The sequence below is a fragment of the Myxine glutinosa genome, chromosome 9, assembly GCF_964187855.1.
Source record: "Myxine glutinosa chromosome 9, kmMyxGlut1.1, whole genome shotgun sequence".
NCBI classification, from domain to species: domain Eukaryota; kingdom Metazoa; phylum Chordata; class Myxini; order Myxiniformes; family Myxinidae; genus Myxine; species Myxine glutinosa.
Genome location: NC_136269.1, coordinates 19,483,602 through 19,501,302, shown reverse-complemented (window position 1 = coordinate 19,501,302; position 17,701 = coordinate 19,483,602). Strand labels below are relative to the sequence as shown.

General features: G+C 45.2%; 1 protein-coding gene across 1 annotated transcript in view; it reads right to left on the bottom strand.

Moving 5' to 3' along the window:
* LOC144893710 (LIM/homeobox protein Lhx9-like) overlaps window positions 1-15,708 on the bottom strand; it is a 105,501-nt gene extending 89,793 nt beyond the window's left edge. Inside the window, exons 1-3 of the mRNA XM_078785079.1 lie at window positions 15,679-15,708; window positions 14,530-14,750; window positions 4,900-5,564 (exon numbers count right to left, since the gene is read on the bottom strand). Coding sequence (XP_078641205.1) covers window positions 4,900-5,564; window positions 14,530-14,750; window positions 15,679-15,708 — 916 coding nt within the window. The remainder of the gene's footprint in view (window positions 1-4,899; window positions 5,565-14,529; window positions 14,751-15,678) is intronic.
* Between the last annotated feature and the right edge of the window lie 1,993 nt (window positions 15,709-17,701).

The window sequence follows — 17,701 nt, the reverse complement described above, 5'->3', positions numbered from 1 at the left end:
CAACAGGGGGCAGAATTTGAACTTGTGCAGCACCAGGACGGTGGTGCGGAGCAACAGGGGGGGGGGAGAGATCTTGGAGGTCTGTGTGACGGAACTGGACCGGGTATTTATTGATGAAGGCCTGTGGGGGGCAGAAGTGATTGGGGGTGATGATGATGTACATGATTTGACACAGTGGCTGAATACCTGTGACAGTACCATCGAGGAAAGGGTTGACCGAGTCCAAGGGAGTTTGGGGGTTGAGGTGAGTCGGTCCGAGGAGGAGGTTAAGGTGACTGGGGGGGACCCTCACCACGACCCACGATTAGGTACAAGAGGCTCCGAAATTGGATACCCAGCAGGGGGGGTGTTTTGGCTCCGAGCTGGATTCGGATGTGGAAGAGTCGGGAAATAGAGCCTTGGAAGATCTGGTCCCCATAGGAAATTTGGAGCAGCTGCAGGGAGGGGCAGACCAACTCGAGGAAGGGGTTGTCACCTGCAGCTGCGGTTGTTGTGCACATGAGGCTAAATTTTTTAAAAGAAATTTTAAATTTAAATGGGAGTTTGATCTGGAGCAGCCGTGGTGGGAGTTGGTCCCCGGGCTGCGGGATTTGGACCGGGAGAGGTCATTGGGGTCGGCCTCGGGGAAAATGTGCCCCTTTCGAAATTTGGGTATGCCAGCCAGCTGGGGGGCTGTGCTGGTGAGATTTGGATGTGGGGTCTGACCATAGGAGTCATGGTATGACCTGGGCCCCACGGGGGGGTCTGGTAGAGTATGGCGTCCCTTGTCCATTGGGGCGCCGGCCGAGCGAGTGTCTTGGGCCGGCAGGATCACCGGACCCAGGTGGGGGTTAAGACCTCCGGGGGTTTGAGGTGGTTTCTCACAGGTACCTAGGATGGCATATTATGAGGACCACTAGGGGGAGGTGTCGTAGGTCGCGCTTTGGTCGCGGCACCACGGAGGGCCAATAAGGGCCTGATGTGGTGACCGCCTGGGCATGCGGCCTGACAGCCTCTCCTTGAGACTCTGGGACAGTGGGACAGCCAGCATGTGTTGACCTGCTATGCTGTGCTGGTCTATGGACGCGGGTCTATCCGCATGGACAGGTATGATTATAGCCCACCGGACAACCATTGTTTTGAATTACTTGATGTTTATGTGGTGGTGAAGCGTTTTGAATTACGTGGCGGTGAAGTGTTTTGAATTACGAGGTGGTGAAGTGTTTTGAATTACGTGGTGGTGAAGTGTTTTGAATTACGTGGTGGTGAAGTGTTTTGAATTACGTGGTGGTGAAGGGTTTTGAATTACGTGGCAGTGAAGTGTTTTCAATTATGTGGTGGTGAAGTGTTTTGAATTACGTGGTGGTGAAGTGTTTTGAATCACGTGGTGGTAAAGTGTTTTAAATTATGTGGTGGTGAAGTGTTTTGAATTACGAGGTGGTGAAGTGTTTTGAATTACGTGGCAGTGAAGTGTTTTGAATTACGTGGTGGTGAAGTGTTTTGAATTACGTGGCAGTGAAGTGTTTTGAATCACGTGGTGGTGAAGTGTTTTGAATTATGTTCGTTTTGAACAGATTACTTACTTCAATAACGATGCGAATAATTTGTGGGCAGAATAAACCCGTTTCATGAGCATAGTCTTCTACCCCTATAATGACCCTGTAATGACCCTGGTTATCTAACATCTGTTGCAATTTTTTGCACCGACAATGTATTTTCCACACGGACAATTTATACTTGTTTCTTATTCCAATGTCATCCACTCATGTGAACTGCTTTTGCCAGTTCTAACGTTCGGCCCTGTGTGCACATGGTTTGTTAATGCCCATGCATGTTTAGATTGCCTTCACACAGACATGGTTGTTATTTTATTCATGTTATTGTTCTTTGCTCCTCTGTATTTGCTTGAGACCTTCTGTGGTAAGGTATCTGTTTGCATTTATTCAGCCTGGGTAACTTTGTTCATCAATTTGTAACATAATTATTTGATACAAGAAGAAATTTAATGTGAAAGGGAGATAAAAAGAAAGAGGTCACGCCATTATATATTAATGACCCTCTGTGGGTGGGGGTTCCGGCTCCATGTGTTCCGGTAGTTTTGGCGCCTCTCGTTGGTTGTGCTTTTTGTGCTCCATTAAATACTCCGCGCCGTCTCATCTCCAGTGGTATTGTGATTCGCTTATTGTGCTTACATGTAGTTGAACAAATCCTACAGGCGGAGGTGTTTTGTTTTCACTTGCAACTAAAACCATCGTTATGCCTCTGCCCACATTATTACATCATTATAATAATTGTACAAAGTTTGTTTTAAATCCCATAACTTGTTCACAAGTTGACATGGCAACATAATTTTTTACTTAACATGACCTCTGACCTTTGACCTCTTGACCCCCAGAATTTGATCAGTTCATCTTTGCATCATACATATCTGTACAAAGTTTGATTTAAATCCCTTCAACTGTTCTCAAGTTATCACATTTTTACCTCACATGACCTATGACATTTGACCTCTTGATACCATAATCCAATCAGTTTGTGTTTGCAGCATTTATATTGAAACCAAATTTGATCAAAATCCCATCACTGGTTAACAAGTTGGTGTGGCAGCATATTTTTAAAACTCAACATGACCTCTGACCTTTGACCTCTCGACCCCAAAATCTAATCAGTTAATGTTTAAATCATGATACGTAATTGTACAACGTTTGACTTAGATCCATTCAGCCGTTCTTAAGTTATCGCGGTAACAAAATAATTGTAACTTAACATGACCTCTGATCTTTTATCTCTTGACCCCCAAATAGAATCAGTTTATCTTTGCATCAGACTGTATAATTATACCAAGTTTGGTGAAAACCCCATGAATGGTTTACAAGTTAGCTCTGTAACAGTTCATACCTGACAGAACATGACATTTGACCTTTGACCTCTTAACACCAAAATCTAATCAGTTCATATTTACATCATTTTAATACCTGTACGGTACCAAGTTTGAAGTAGATGCTGTACTAAACTACGCTTCATTTGCTGAGACTGGGAAAAAGAAAAGGAAAATTATTGCCAATTTGAATTTGCATCAATGTGTACGATTTCCGGAATGTATATACAGTCACGTGAAAAAGTAAGTACACCCCATGTAAAGTTTTGACTTTTTCAACATATTTCAACATACAGCTATTTGATGTTCATTTCAACAATATTGATAGATAAAGGTGATATAATACAACAAATATCATGAAACATTTACATTTTGTAGTCCATTGTATAATTTAAATAAACATAAATGCAAATTTCGCCTGTGGAAAAAGTAAGTACACCCTTGGCTCTAATAGGTGGTATTGCCCCCTTTGGCAGAAACAACCTCAAGTAGGCGTTGCTTATAACTGTCTACCAGTCTTTGACATTGACGAGGAGAAATTTTTGCCCCCTCCTCCATGCAGAATTCTTTCAGCTGTGCGATGTTTGAGAGGTTTCTTGCATGCACAGCTCGTTTCAAATCCCCCCACAACATCTCGATGGGATTTAGATCCGGGCTTTGACTTGGCCATTCCAGAACCCTCCATTTCTTTCTTTTCAGCCATTCCTTGGTGGATTTACTGGTATGTTTAGGGTCATTGTCATGTTGCAAGGTCCACCTTCGGTTGAGCTTCAACTTTCCGACAGTTGGCCGCACATTATCCTCAAGCACCCTCTGGTACAATGAAGAATTCATAGTGGATTCTATGATGGTGAGCTGCCCAGGCCCTGATGCAGCAAAGCTGCCCCAAACCATATTTCCACCACCATGCCTTACAGTTGGTATCAGGTTCTTGTGGTCAAATGCTGTCTTTGGTTTTCGCCAAACATGTCTTCTGGTACTGTGGCCAAATAGCTCTACCTTTGACTCATCTGTCCAGAGCACATTGTTCCAGAAGTGCTGGTCTTTGCCTCGGTGTTCATTGGCAAACTTTAGTCTTGCCCTGATGTTCTTTCTGGGCAGCAAAGGTTTCCTCCTGGCACACCTCCCATGTAGATCAAATTTGTGCAGCCTCTTTCTAATGGTAGACTCGTGCACTTTGACATCAACAGTGGCAAGAGCTACCTGTAGGTCCCGTGATGACATTCTGGGGGTTCTTAGAGACTTCTTTCAGCATCTTGCGGTCTGCTCTCGGGCTGAACTTTCTGGGGTGGCCTGGCCTGAACAAGTTGGCAGTTGTTTGGAATCTTCTCCACTTGTAGATGATCTTCCGGACAGTCGAATGATTGATTTCAAATTGTTTGGAGATTTTTAAAAATCCCTTCCCAGACTCGTAGGCATCTATAACCTTCTTTCTGAAGGCCTCAGAGAGCTCTTTTGATCTCGGCATGGTGATGCCCCACACTTCAACAACAAAGAGCAAACCAAACTAAATGTCTGAGGTTTAAATAAGACAGGTTCCTCCAAGATCCTCTCTAACGATGTTCTAATCATTTGCACCTGAGCTGGTGCGCCTGATTCTAATTTTATGTATTTGAAGTCATGATAAATGTAGGGGTGTACTTACTTTTTCTACATGTGAAATTTGAATTTATGTTTATTTAAGTTATACAATGGACTACAAAATGTAAATGTTTCATGATATTTGTTATATTATATCACCTTTATCTATCAATATTGTTGAAATGAAGATCAAATAGCTGCATGTTGAAATATGTTGAAAAAGTCAAAACTTTACATGGGGTGTACTTACTATTTCACGTGACTGTACGTATTCAAACTCAGTTTCCACCAATTAAATTCCCACATTTTCTTCAAAGATGACACTCTACATCACACTTTTTTTCCCAACACCTACCTATCAATTGCCGTTCTACTTTTTTGATTCTTATGGTCATGAAAGCAACATTTTCAAAAATAAATGGAGAAAGGAAATAAAATTGAACATGAGATGAAGCACTTACCTCCTGTGTAGCTAATCAGGTCCCCACTTCCACTGCAGGTTCCACTTCCACTTTCAGGAGCAACCCCTGATGATCCTTGCTTCCGCTTTCGAGGACGACCCTTTGGTACTCCACCCCCAGGACCAGGACCTACCGTACAACTACCAACACCACGTCCTGCCCCATAGAATGAGAAACTCCGTCCACATACACCCATCTCCATGGCTCCACCCACGGTACCCCCTATGGGTCCAGTTTCCAGCCCACCAACAGTCACAGCACTGCCTCCTCCCACTGCGGACCCATCACCAACAGTACGAGCCATCCACACTCCTCCTCTCCCAACTCCCTCCGCACCTGCTCCTACCATCACGACTCCCGGGGCTGGAATTGAGCCTAGTACACCACGTCTCCCTCTTCCACTGCCTCCCCTGGAACCATTACCAGGACCCCCACTCTCCACAACTTCCTGCTCGGTGCTCGATCCCGGTCCCACACCTGGTGCATGTGCACGACAAAAAGGTCGTACCCCCCGCACCACACATTGGTCTCCCGGTGCGAGGCGTCGGGCACATGTGGAGCACGCAAAGCACGGGACATGGAACACGAGTTCACGAGCTCGCATGACAAGTTCGCGAGATGAGATGCCAAGAGAGCAGCGTGCGCAGCGGCGAGACGAGTACCGCCTGGGGAGGAGATGGGCACAATAAATAGGGCTAATTCTGATGGACAATTTATTATTATTATTACTTTCATTCATTTTGTGCAGTGCACTCTGTAAGTTAGGACAGGAATTTGTAACTAGTAATTTGGCCAGGATGCTGGCGCCAATCGCCTACTCTTTGCCAAAGACACCATGATACATGCGATATGGTACCGTTTACCAGGGAATGCTGACAGAAGTGTGTCCAGCTCAATATCCAATAGGGACGGCACATATTGTGATGCAACACCCTACCTAAGAAACACTATAATCCCACAGTTTATAGTTGTGTCGGGAATCAAACCCAGACTAAGCAGCTCAATATTGAGCGCGCTTCTGCCGAGCCATCCTGCCAACCTCCACGCGCTTCACCACACGTCGTTTCAGAGGGGTAGGCATCTTTGACCATTTCGGTGTCTTTTGGGTCTTCATGGTGTTTTGGGTCTTCAGGGCCATTTGGGTCTTCACGGTCTTTTGGATCCTCTGGGCCTTTAAGGGTATTTTGAGTCTTTGAGGTGTTTTGGGTCTTCAAGGTCTTTTGGGTCTTCGGTGTCTTCAGAGGCTTGTGGGTCTTAAGGGTCTTTTGTTTCCTCTGGGTCATTAAGAGTCTTTGGGGTGTTTTGGTTATTTGGGGGTATTTAAGGGTCTTTTGGGTCTAAAGGGTCTTTAAGGGTCTTTGGGGTCTTCAGGGTCTTTTTGGTCTTTGTGGTGTTTTGGGTCTTAGGGGTGTTTTGGGTCTTCGGGGTTTTTGGGTGTTCGGGGTGTTTTGGGTGTTCGGGGTGTTTTGGGCCTTCGGTGGTGTTTTGGGTCTTTGGGGTGTTTTGGGTCTTTGGGGTGTTTTGGGTCTTCGGGATGTTTTGGGTCTTCGGGTGTTTTGGGTCTTCGGGGTGTTTTGGGTCTTCGGGGTCTTTGGGGTGTTTTGGGTCTTCGGGGTGTTTTAGGTTTTTGGGTATTCAGGGTCTTTTTGAGCCTCAGGGCCTTGAAGGGTATTTTGGGTCTTTGGGGTGTTTTGGGTCTTTGGGGTCTTCGGGGTATTTTAGGTCTTCAGGGGTCTTGTTGGTCTGAAGGTTCTTGGGGGAATTAAAGGGTCGTCAAAGGTCTGAGGGGTCTCAGCAGTCTAAACGCAATTAAGAGGGTTAATTAAGAGGGTGGTTATATTATTTGAAGAAGAAGAAGACGTTTTCGTCGCATATAAACATTACGACATACATCGCCCTAACCATATACGTTTGCTCTATTATAATAAGATTATTATAATTATAATTACTAGGGCATTGCCCGTACTATATCTATATCTAAAATTATATCCCCCCCCCTCTATTTACATGAAATGGTTTGGTCCAAAGCGAACGGCTTGCGAGTATGGTGACAATCCCCCCCCCCCCCCCCTCTATTTACATGCAATGGTTTGGTCCAAAGCGAACGGCTTCCGGAGTTTGGTAAAGAAATCGCCATCGCGTGCACAAACGCGCAGGAAAGCGAATGAATCGCAAATTCGGTTTTATTAGTTTTAAAACATAGTTTAACGCCAACATAGTTTGCAAACGTGAAATAAATGAATACGCTCTCAAATGTGCCATCCGAGGCAGAGTGTGTCCTCCACGTTCGGCACACGCGATCGTTCGCTGCTCTCTGATTGGTTGAATCGTTTTTTGGACATAGCTCGGTAAGTAATTGTCCGATTAATATGAAACCTTGAAAAGGCACATCCTCGGGTCCCCAGCAATATACCTGGCAAGTTAAAAGTATATCGGACCCGTGGTTGTCGAGAAACAGCGGTCACAGACAAACAGACGTACAAACGTACAGACGTACAGAGATTACTGGAATTATAGATAGACTAGGGCATGCCCGTACTATATATATGCCCGTACTATATATCTATCTAAAATTATATCCCCCCCCCTCTATTTACATGAAATGGTTTGGTCCATTCGCAACGCCAAAGCGAACGGCGAACGGCTTGCGAGTACAGTGACAATCCCCCCCCCTCTATTTACATGAAATGGTTTCGTCCATTCGCAACGACCACAGAACCCCCCCCTCTATTTACATGGAATGGTTTGGTCCATTCGCAACGCCAGCACACGCGATCGTTCGCTGCTCTCTGATTGGTTGAATCGTTTTTTGGACATAGCTCGGTAAGTAATTGTCCGATTAATATGAAACCTTGAAAAGGCACATCCTCGGGTCCCCAGCAATATACCTGGCAAGTTAAAAGTATATCGGACCCGTGGTTGTCGAGAAACAGCGGTCACAGACAGACAAACGTACAAACGTACAAACGTACAGAGATTACTGGAATTATAGATAGATAGCAAAGGACATTAAGGTATGCTTGATAAGCACCATTGCTAATGAACCTAATCATAGTATTATGCAAACATTAGGGTTGTTCGTGCTCCAGTTCAATTTTTACCATCGTTCAGTTAAATCTCTGAGCTTTGCACTATCCAAGTGCAGTTCCCAGGAGTACAAGTTGGTGTATCTCAACCAGTTTGCAGTATATGGGAATACTGTACTTCTCATCTGATTGCTCTCTCATAGTAAGGGAAACATATGAAAATCTGTTAACTAAATTGTTACCAAAAAATTTCTTCACCAATATGTTTGTAAAGGTGTGTAATAACATGTGTTAAAATGTTGAAGGTCAACTCCCGTGGGAAACCCAGAAAAAAAGCTGTTGAATTCGGGTACCGAAAAATTATTTTCGAGAATTTTTATTTTTTTAAATCGGCCCTTAAGTAACTCATGAGGGGTCAAATAAGGGTTTTTCATGATTCTGAGTTGATTGGTAACATTTATATTTCACCACAGACACTCCTTTGTGGAAAAATAATTTCTAAATATATCTCATTTTCTACTTTGCAGGACATGGAGTCTAGCAATATGGATGAAGACGTTACTCCACCTGTGCTCAATTGCTTCATCTGTGCACGCTCGGATACACCAGCTGAAAGGCTCATACAGGCAACTCCAAAGGGACACTCAACTTTATTGAAACAAGCAGAAACTGTCGAAAATGTTACTGTTGTGGAACGTATGAAGGAGGCTCAAAAGGAAGGAAAACTGAGGTACCACCAGAAGTGTAAAAATGATCTGTACAACAACTTTGTTGCAACCACCAAGAAGTCAGCTCAAGCATCAAAGGCAGAGAAAGAGTCATCAAAGTTGAAGAGAAGACGCACTACTTGTGAGTTCAGTTCATCAACTGGCTGCAGTTCTAGAAGATCACAGTCAGTTGACCTCCTGTATAAGGATGTATGCATTCTTTGCAACCAACCAGCCCAGCTCTACAAAAATAATCCAGCACAAGCTAGAAAGAAATACAGAGTGCCAGATAATTTGACTGCAGATACACTGAAGGCAAGCTTGCTGAAGACAGCACGGAGTCGCGGGGATGACTGGGGAACTGAAGTCACTGGACGCCTGTAAGGGATCAACGACTTGGTAGCAGAAGAAACACTGTACCATTTGCGATGCAAACTTATGTTTGCGAGAGGTGACAGTTTGTCCAAGACTGATGAGGAAGGAAAAAGGAAGAGAGGACAGAGGAGTATTGATGAGGAGCGAGAGGCAGTTTTTATTGAATTCTGCGAATGGTTAGACTCAGAATTAGAGCATGGGGTAATGAACATGGACCAAGTCCATGAAAAGCTGCAGGAGTTTGATCAGTCACCAGAGAAGAGCCTTTCTTATTCAAAGCATTGGCTAAAGATAAAACTTCTAGAGAAATACGAAGACACCTTGTATTTCACAACACAGGAAAGAAGGGCAGATGTACTCTGTCTCAAAGATGGCACCGACAATATTCTGCGAGCGCATCATGCTAATCTTGACCATGGAGATGAGAAGACTCGGATCATAAAGACGGCACTCAAGTTCATATCCAATGATATTGCCTTGATTGATTTAGGTCCAAAGTCATACCCCACCACACACAGTATGACTGACATCGATAGTCAGCTGACACTTGTTCCTGCAAGCCTTCAGATGTTCTTGAGACCGATTGTCAAGACAGACGAAAGAGTTGCCGTTTGGGGGCAGAATTTTATTAAGGCCTGTCGACCTCGGTCTGGAGTATTGCCACACCAAATGGGGCTTGCCATACAACTTGATCATAGATTTGGGTCCAAATGGATGCTCAACAAGTTCCACCGGCTGGGATACACTGAGTCTTACACGGAGACACAAAACTACAAATACTGCTTCCTTAATAGTAGGAGTGGAGATGATGTTCCAGATACTTCTGGCACTCTTGACACCATTGTGGAGGAAACCGATGAACAGATCAATGATGAGGTTGCGGTTGATGCTGCGCTTGAGGATCAATCAGTGATGACAGCCAAAGTGCCAGCCAGTGAAAGTGAATTGTCAAGTAATGATCAGGTGGTCTTTATGGAGGTTGGGGAAACAAACAATGCAGTCACTCAGTTTGTTGGAGACAATATAGATTTAAACATTGTCTCTATTCACGGAAACACTCCCTTTCACTCAATGGGTTGGATCGAAGTCACCTCTCCGGCACCACCTTTGCCAGATCCACAGACAACAGCAGCTTTCCCCCGGGTGAAGTTGAAGGCACTCGACAAAGCTAAGATCCTGAGAGGAACTGAAGTAAAGATTATTCCATTTACGAACAGGAAACAGATAGGAACGAATGCGATCATGTTTCTCCCCCTTGCTGAGCTTTCCTCCTCCCTGGCTCATGATCAGCCACTCCTCACTCCGGGTGACACACTCTGGGCAGCGAGGTGGGTGATCAAAGCCAACGATCCTGAGTTCCCACACTCCAACTGGAATGGCTGGATGAAGAGAATCCATGCTAATGATGCAAAGCAGAGCACACAGATCGAGTTCCTCCCAGTTATTGAAGGAGACCCTAATGACCTCAACACCATCTTCACCACTCTGAAAGAGTGCATACGGCGCGCTGGGGTCGCTATAGTGACCTTTGATCTTCCGATTTGGCTGAAGGCTGTGAATATAATAAAGCAGGCAAATCTACCCGTCATTCCAAGGTTGGGTGGTTTTCACCTGCTGAAGTCCTATCTTGGATCAATGGGTAACATCATGGAAGATTCTGGACTACTAGATGTGATCCAGTTGATCTATCCTGGAAGTACGACAGCCAACCACATCATGGATGGAGGATGTTTTGACAAGGCAATCCGTGTTCACCTCCTCATCGATGCAGCCATCTATCAACACATCATGAAACTTGCCTTCACTGAGGAGGAGCGTGGTGACATGAAGACCTTCATGGAGAAGGTGGCTGATGGGAAGATGGGAGCCAGACACTCAGACCCAGTAGTGCCAGTGTTTGAGCAAAGGTTTGAAGAAACCTTCAAACGACTCGCAAAAGGAGGAAGAACACCTGCACTCTGGGTGGAGTACCACCACATGGTAGATGTGATCAAGGTCTTTATCAGAACCGAGCGACTTGCAGACCACAATGGGCATCTGTCCTGCATTGTTACCAAGATGCTTCACATCTTTGCCGCTGCAGGCCATCATCAGTATGCCAAGGGCACACGGCTGTACTGTCAACTCATGAAGGAACTAGAAACTTTGCCTGCTTACAAAGACACCTTAGAACGTCTCACTGCCCACGGGAACCACGTTGTCCGTTACTCAAGTCATGAGTGGTCCGGCACATGGTGTGACATTTGCATTGATCGGCAGGCAGCGGCAGGAGTGATCAAACCAGAGACTCTACCTCCAACAGAGGGTGCAGCTGCACAACATTCAATCCGTGCCTACCTGCAGACCCGGGACTGGATCCTTCTACAGAGCATGTCTCTGAACCCCAGTGACTATGGATGGACAATAGGTGTGCATGGGTATGAGCCAGTTCCAACACTGGACCCCACGGCTCCTGAGGAGCTATTGCAGTTCACGAGCTGTAATTGTCATGGAGATTGCAGCAACCGGCGATGCAGCTGCAAGAAGAATGGGGTCACGTGCATCTCGGCCTGTGGAGTCTGTAATGGCATTACATGCAGAAACTGCAGTCATGATGTTGTTGAGTCTGAAGAAGACATAGACAATGACTGTTGAAACTTCTGACATTGTGAATGAGAAATAACTCGAGTATTATATATGTATGTGAAATAAAAGCTACTTTGTGTGTAAATGTAAAAGTGAAAATATAAATGTTAACAATCAACTCAGAATCATGAAAAACCCTTATTTGACCCCTCATAAGTTACGTAAGGGCCGAATAAAAAAAATAAAAATTCTCGAAAATAATTTTTCGGTACCCGAATTCAACAGCTTTTTTTCTGGGTTTCCCACGGGAGTTGAACTTCAACATTTTAACACATGTTATTACACACCTTTACAAACATATTGGTGAAGAAATTTTTTGGTAACAATTTAGTTAACAGATTTGTGAAATATCTCATAAAATGCCCTTACTATCAGGAGGTTCTTCACCTGAGGATCCTACATAATGTCACGATTTCAAGTAGAACAGGCAAATTATTTTCAAGAGCTGGAAAGCTCCTTGATGCAGCACTTTCTGCATTAGATGGAATTTTAATCGCATTTCATTTCACACTGACTTAAATACAAGACCACTAGACCAGTGCCCAGGTGATTATTACATTCCACTGAACTATCATGAAGAACTAGTCTTGCTGATGAAGGCTACTGTCAATCTGCATTGGTGGACAGGTAGAATAATGGATGACATCAACAGGGCATTGATTGAGGCATGCTAACCGCTGTGGGAGCAATGACAAGCTGACATTTTGGGCATTAAACCTTTGTCAGAGCAAAAGCGAGAGACGTTTGGGGGTGAGGGTTGATATAGGGTGGGAGTGAGTTAGAGTGAGGCCAGGGCTCAGGAGGTACGTGGGGGTGACAATGACTAATTTTGAAAGGGAGGATCAGGGTAATTCAAAGCGTCTGGCACTGGGAGAAAAGTGAAAATAATGAAGAAAACACAAAAAGTGACGACATGAGATAAATATAATCCAAAAGAGCATTAAAAGCAATAACAAACAATTATATAGAAAAATAGTAATTAAAATTAGATATATAAAACGAGGAGAGGTAAGATAGATATAAAAACAAAATACAGTAAAATGAAAGGGAAAAACAGTAAGGGAAAGAATTGAAAAATTGTAAGGCAAGATCTAAGTGAACGAAAAGCGCTGGTTGATCCCGTGGGGAGCCAACGTGCCGATCCTGTAGAAAAGGCTTTGTTCTTTGAGTTTACGACTGTCGGTCTTGCTGAAATTGAGGAAGATATCAGAGACTATCATGTGGCTGTATGCATATACACTATATGACCAAAAGTATGCGGACACCCCTTCTAATTAGTGGATTCGGCTGTTTCAGCCACACCAATTGCTGACAGGTATATATAATCAAACCCACAGCCATGCAATCTCCACAGACAAACATTGGCAATAGAATGGGCCATACTGAAGAGCTCAGTGACTTTCAACGTGGCACCGTCATAGGATGCCACCTTTCCAACAAGTCAGTTCGTTCAATTTCTGCTCTGCTACAGCTGCCATGGTCAATTGCAATTGCTGTTATTGTGAAGTGGAAACGTCTAGGAGCAACAACAGCTCAGCCGCAAAGTGGTAGTCCACACAAGCTCACAGAACGGGACCGCCGAGTGCTGAAGCGCGTAAAAATCGTCTGTCCTCGGTTGCAACACTCACTACCAAGTCCCAAACTGCCTCTGGAAGCAACGTCAGCACAACAACTGTTCGTCGGGAGCTTCATGAAATGGGTTTCCACGGCCGAGCAGCCGCACACAAGCCTAAGATCACCATGCGCAATGCCAAGCGTCAGCTGGAGTGGTGGAAAGCTTGCCACCATTGGACTCTGGAGCAGTGGAAGCGCGTTCTCTGGAGTGATGAATCACGCTTCACCATCTGGCAGTGCGACGGACGAATCTGGGTTTGGCGGATGCCAGGAGAACACTACCTGCCCGAATGCATAGTCCCAACTGTAATGTTTGGTGGAGGAGAAATAATGGTCTGGGGCTGTTTTTCATGGTTTGGGCTAGGCCTCTTAGTCCCAGTGAAGGAAAATCTTAACGCTACAGCATACAATGACATTCTAGACGATTGTGTTTCCAACTTTGTGGCAACAGTTTGGGGAAGCCCCTTTCCTGTTTCAGCATGACAATGCCCCCGTGCACAAAGTGAGGTCCATACAAAATGGTTTGTTGAGATTGGTGTGGAAGAACTTGACTGGCCTCTACAGAGCCCTGACCTCAACCCCATCGAACACCTTTGGGATGAATTGAAACGCCAACTGCGAGTCAGGCCTAATCGCCCAACATCAGTGTCCGACCTCATTAATGCTCTTGTGGCTCAATGGAAGCAAATACCGGCAGCAATGTTCCAACATCTAGTGGAAAGCCTTCCCAGAAGAGTGGAGGCTGTTAGAGCAGCAAAGGGGGGACCAACTCCATATTAATGCCCATGATTTTGGAATGAGATGTTCGATGTTCGGGTGTCCGTATACTTTTGGTCATGTAGTGTATATCCGGGAAGGTGTGTCGAGCAACCAGATTGGAGAAGTCTATGCTGTTGGTTAGAACACCAAGCAAGTGTTCACGGAAACGATCACCTGGTCATCACCCGGCGCATTCTTTAAAAGCATGAAGTTCCTCTGGATGATTTTCTTGACTTGAAGGTTGATTTGATGGTAAATCAATGTGAACAGCATACTTTATCCTTTTTTTTTTTCTCAGAAAGTTGTAAAGTCATCTGTCTATCAGTGATGTGGGTGCTGCTAAGCCATCCAATTGCATTTTAACCATAGTTATTATCAAAATTATTGCTGTATATTTTTATTGCTGTTTTTAGAAACTGCTACCAAAACAATCTATTTAAAGGTAAACGATTCCTTATTTCAGTGGTGAGGTTCACGTTACTCGGGATTAAACCCCTTTATTATCTGACATGTTTGTGTCTCACCGGAAGTAGTCGTGTCTGCAGTAGATTCGTCCATCACGGTGGAAACACGTGCTCTCGCGCGCGAGTCCTGCCCGGCAGGCGGCACAGCGCAAGCAGCGCGCATGCCACGCACAGCCAGCCGCAGAGAGGAAGAAGCGCTCGCTGATCCCGCCCCCACAGCCAGCGCATGGAGGGGCGGAGGAGCCCGGGGGAGGAAGGGCAATGGCCCGCGTGGGTAGGGACTGTGGGGGAGGGCTCAATGCGGGAGTGAGCGCAGAGGTCCGGGTGAGGGTGGAGGTCACCACAGAGGAGGAGGAGGATGATGACGAGGAGGAGGATGAGGACGACGAAGAAGGAAGGGTCTGGGCGCTTGGCATCGCCTGTGAAGGGGGACGAAAATGTGGAGTTGGTGCAGTTGGGGGATGTGGAGGGGATGTCAGCAGTTCAAAATACTATAAATTACAATATAGTTATTTATTACATCCATCATCAACAAACATCATGTTCTCTCGTACAATTACTATCTCTAACATTAAAAATTGTCTCATTGTGGAAGGGGGGTCACGGCATTAAGTCCCTATTTAAATAGAGAAATTCTATGATATTACAGTAAATAAATTTGTTTTAAAGCTTCTATTTTTGTAGACAGTCGAAGCTCATGGAAGAGCCAGAACACAGCGCAGATGCAACAGAACAAAAGGAGCAGCAGAAAGAGAGGGGAAATGTCAACAGCAGGGCCAAGGGATAAAATATATGGACATGGACAAACAAGGGATCCGGGTAAGCATGAGGGGCCGGGGAAGATGGAGGGGGTGGAAAAGATGGATACAGGAGCAAACAGTCAGGAAGGAAAAACAGGAAATTTGGGGGGGTGTGGGAATGAATGTTTGACAGGGGTAGAAAAGATAAATAATATTTTTTGATGGGGGATTATCTGAGATGGTTATCAACAACTGTTTTGAATACCTAGAAGGAAGAATGAGGTTAGAGAGAATGTGGGGGTTGGATTCCACAGGCGATAAAAAGAGGAATCAATGAGTGGAGTTCGAATGATGGTGGACTGTGTGCGCTCCTGCAGGAACTGGGGGTGGGGTGGGGGATGCAAAGCACGGAAAGAGCAGCGTGTGAAAGATCAGAAAGAATGCGATAGAGGATGGAGAAACCACCGACCTGTCTGCGCTGGCGAAGTGATAGGCTCATAGACGTAGCTTCATTGCTGGAGATTCTAATGATCTTGAAGACCTTGGTTTCTACAGTGTCAATCTGAGCAAGGTGAGAGGCAGGAGAACCAGCCCCAAGGGGAGAACAGTATTCCATCAAGCTGTGAATGAAGGCATTGTAGGTCCATAAGAGTTCAGGTGTGTGTGGAGGAAGGACTTTGCATGACAGAGCTTGGTGGTGGTGGTAGTGAGGCACAATCCTTGGGGCTTGCAGCTGAGACAAGGCCGCTGAAATGTCATCTCAAACAGGCTTGAATTCCCCCCCCCCTCCCCCATCCATCTCCTCCTCTTCCCCCTTGGGATTAGATAGGGATATTTGGTAGGGAATTTGATTGTTTTGTCCACATTGTCTTGGCACCTGTCTGTCTTTATTTAATTACTTATTCTATACCACCACATGTGAGCAGGATTTTCCTATGGTTTTTGTATTGATTGGTTGTATATCCTGTGTTTTGGTATATCCCGAGTAAATGATTGGCATTCATTCCACTGTTTTGAATTTGCATGGCATTACTGGATTTGCACGCTGTGGGTCGGTGAGTGGGGGTGCAAATTTCCGTCAGCATTCGGATGATAACTCTGCTCAGTCACATCCGACTTCTTAAAAGGCATGACCCACACACGGGGAACGTATTGGCCTCCCGAGTATGTCAATTAGGACCTCTGGAACAATAGTCTGTACCCCGAACCCTCTACCCAAGGGCCAGGTTGTAACAAGTGGTGTCCGGAGTAGTGGGATTCTAACCCAAATTGGTAGATGAGTGTCGGAATGTCGAATGAGGTGGTATAGTCCGTAGAAGGTTAAAAAAAAATCGCTGATTGGTGTGTCATCGATCTCAGTTTGAGCTGAGGAAACGTGATCTCAATGTCAGCAGTGTGAAAAGTGTGTTGGTAGACCGTCTAAGGGAGGCAGAGAGAAAGGAGAAAAGTGCTGATCTGGACAAGTCCGTAGTTCAATTTGAGATAATGGTGAAAGCAATGCAGGAAGCTTTGCCAAAGAAGGTTATTGAATACGCCCTTAATCCAAGGGTGGATGGACGTGTATTTTTGGATAGGGCAGTGACATCCTTGGAAATAGTAACTGAGGGTCTGTGGAGGGTGCTGAATTTTTTTCTCCCAGCCATCCGTTCGATCATAGTAGTCTGGGGGCAGGCAGTGGCAGTGAGTTGGTGTCACCCCTCCCGAGGGACATTGGCCAGCAGTCGAGTGCCCGAATGGTCATACTGGGTGTGTAAAATGAGAAGATGGATGCTCAAAATGAGAATATGGATGTTTAGAGAGTTGAGATGAATGTTCAGAGAGCTGAAATAAATGAGAAAATGGATGTGCAGAGAGCTGAAATAAGTAAGATGATGGATGTTCAGAGAGCCAAAATAAATGAGAAGATTGATGTCCAGAGAACTGAAATGGCTAAGAAGATTGAGGCTCAGAGGGCTGAGGCCCAAACCATGAAAGGACCGATGATGGGACTTAAGGAGGGAATAGAAACTCATTTCCAAGTAATGGATAAGAAGTTGGAAGCGATTAAGACAGATGAAACTAAAGACCAGAATACGTGGTATATAGGGGACCCAACGCAACCCAGGACTGCCTCCAAATTGATTGTAGGGTTGAGCGGGCTTAACGCATCCATTGCCATGGGGACAATGAGGGGTGGTGCATGCAGTCGAAACATAGCCCCTATAGTGGGGAGAAAAACTTGGAGACATATTTTGCACAATTTGAGTGTGTAGCAGGGTTGAACAATTGGACAGTTAGTTAAAAGGCAGCCATGCTGGTCGTGTCAATGAGAGGAAAGGCATTGGGGTTAATGAACAGCTGGCTGGAAAACCCTTTGGGCTACGATGAAGTAGTACAATGCCTCACAAGACGTTTCAGGACAGCACATCAGGTCGAGCTGGCACGGGGGCAGCTAACGCAGAGGAAGTGGCGACCCCCGGAGATATTCCAGAATCTGGCGGGTGACATAGAAT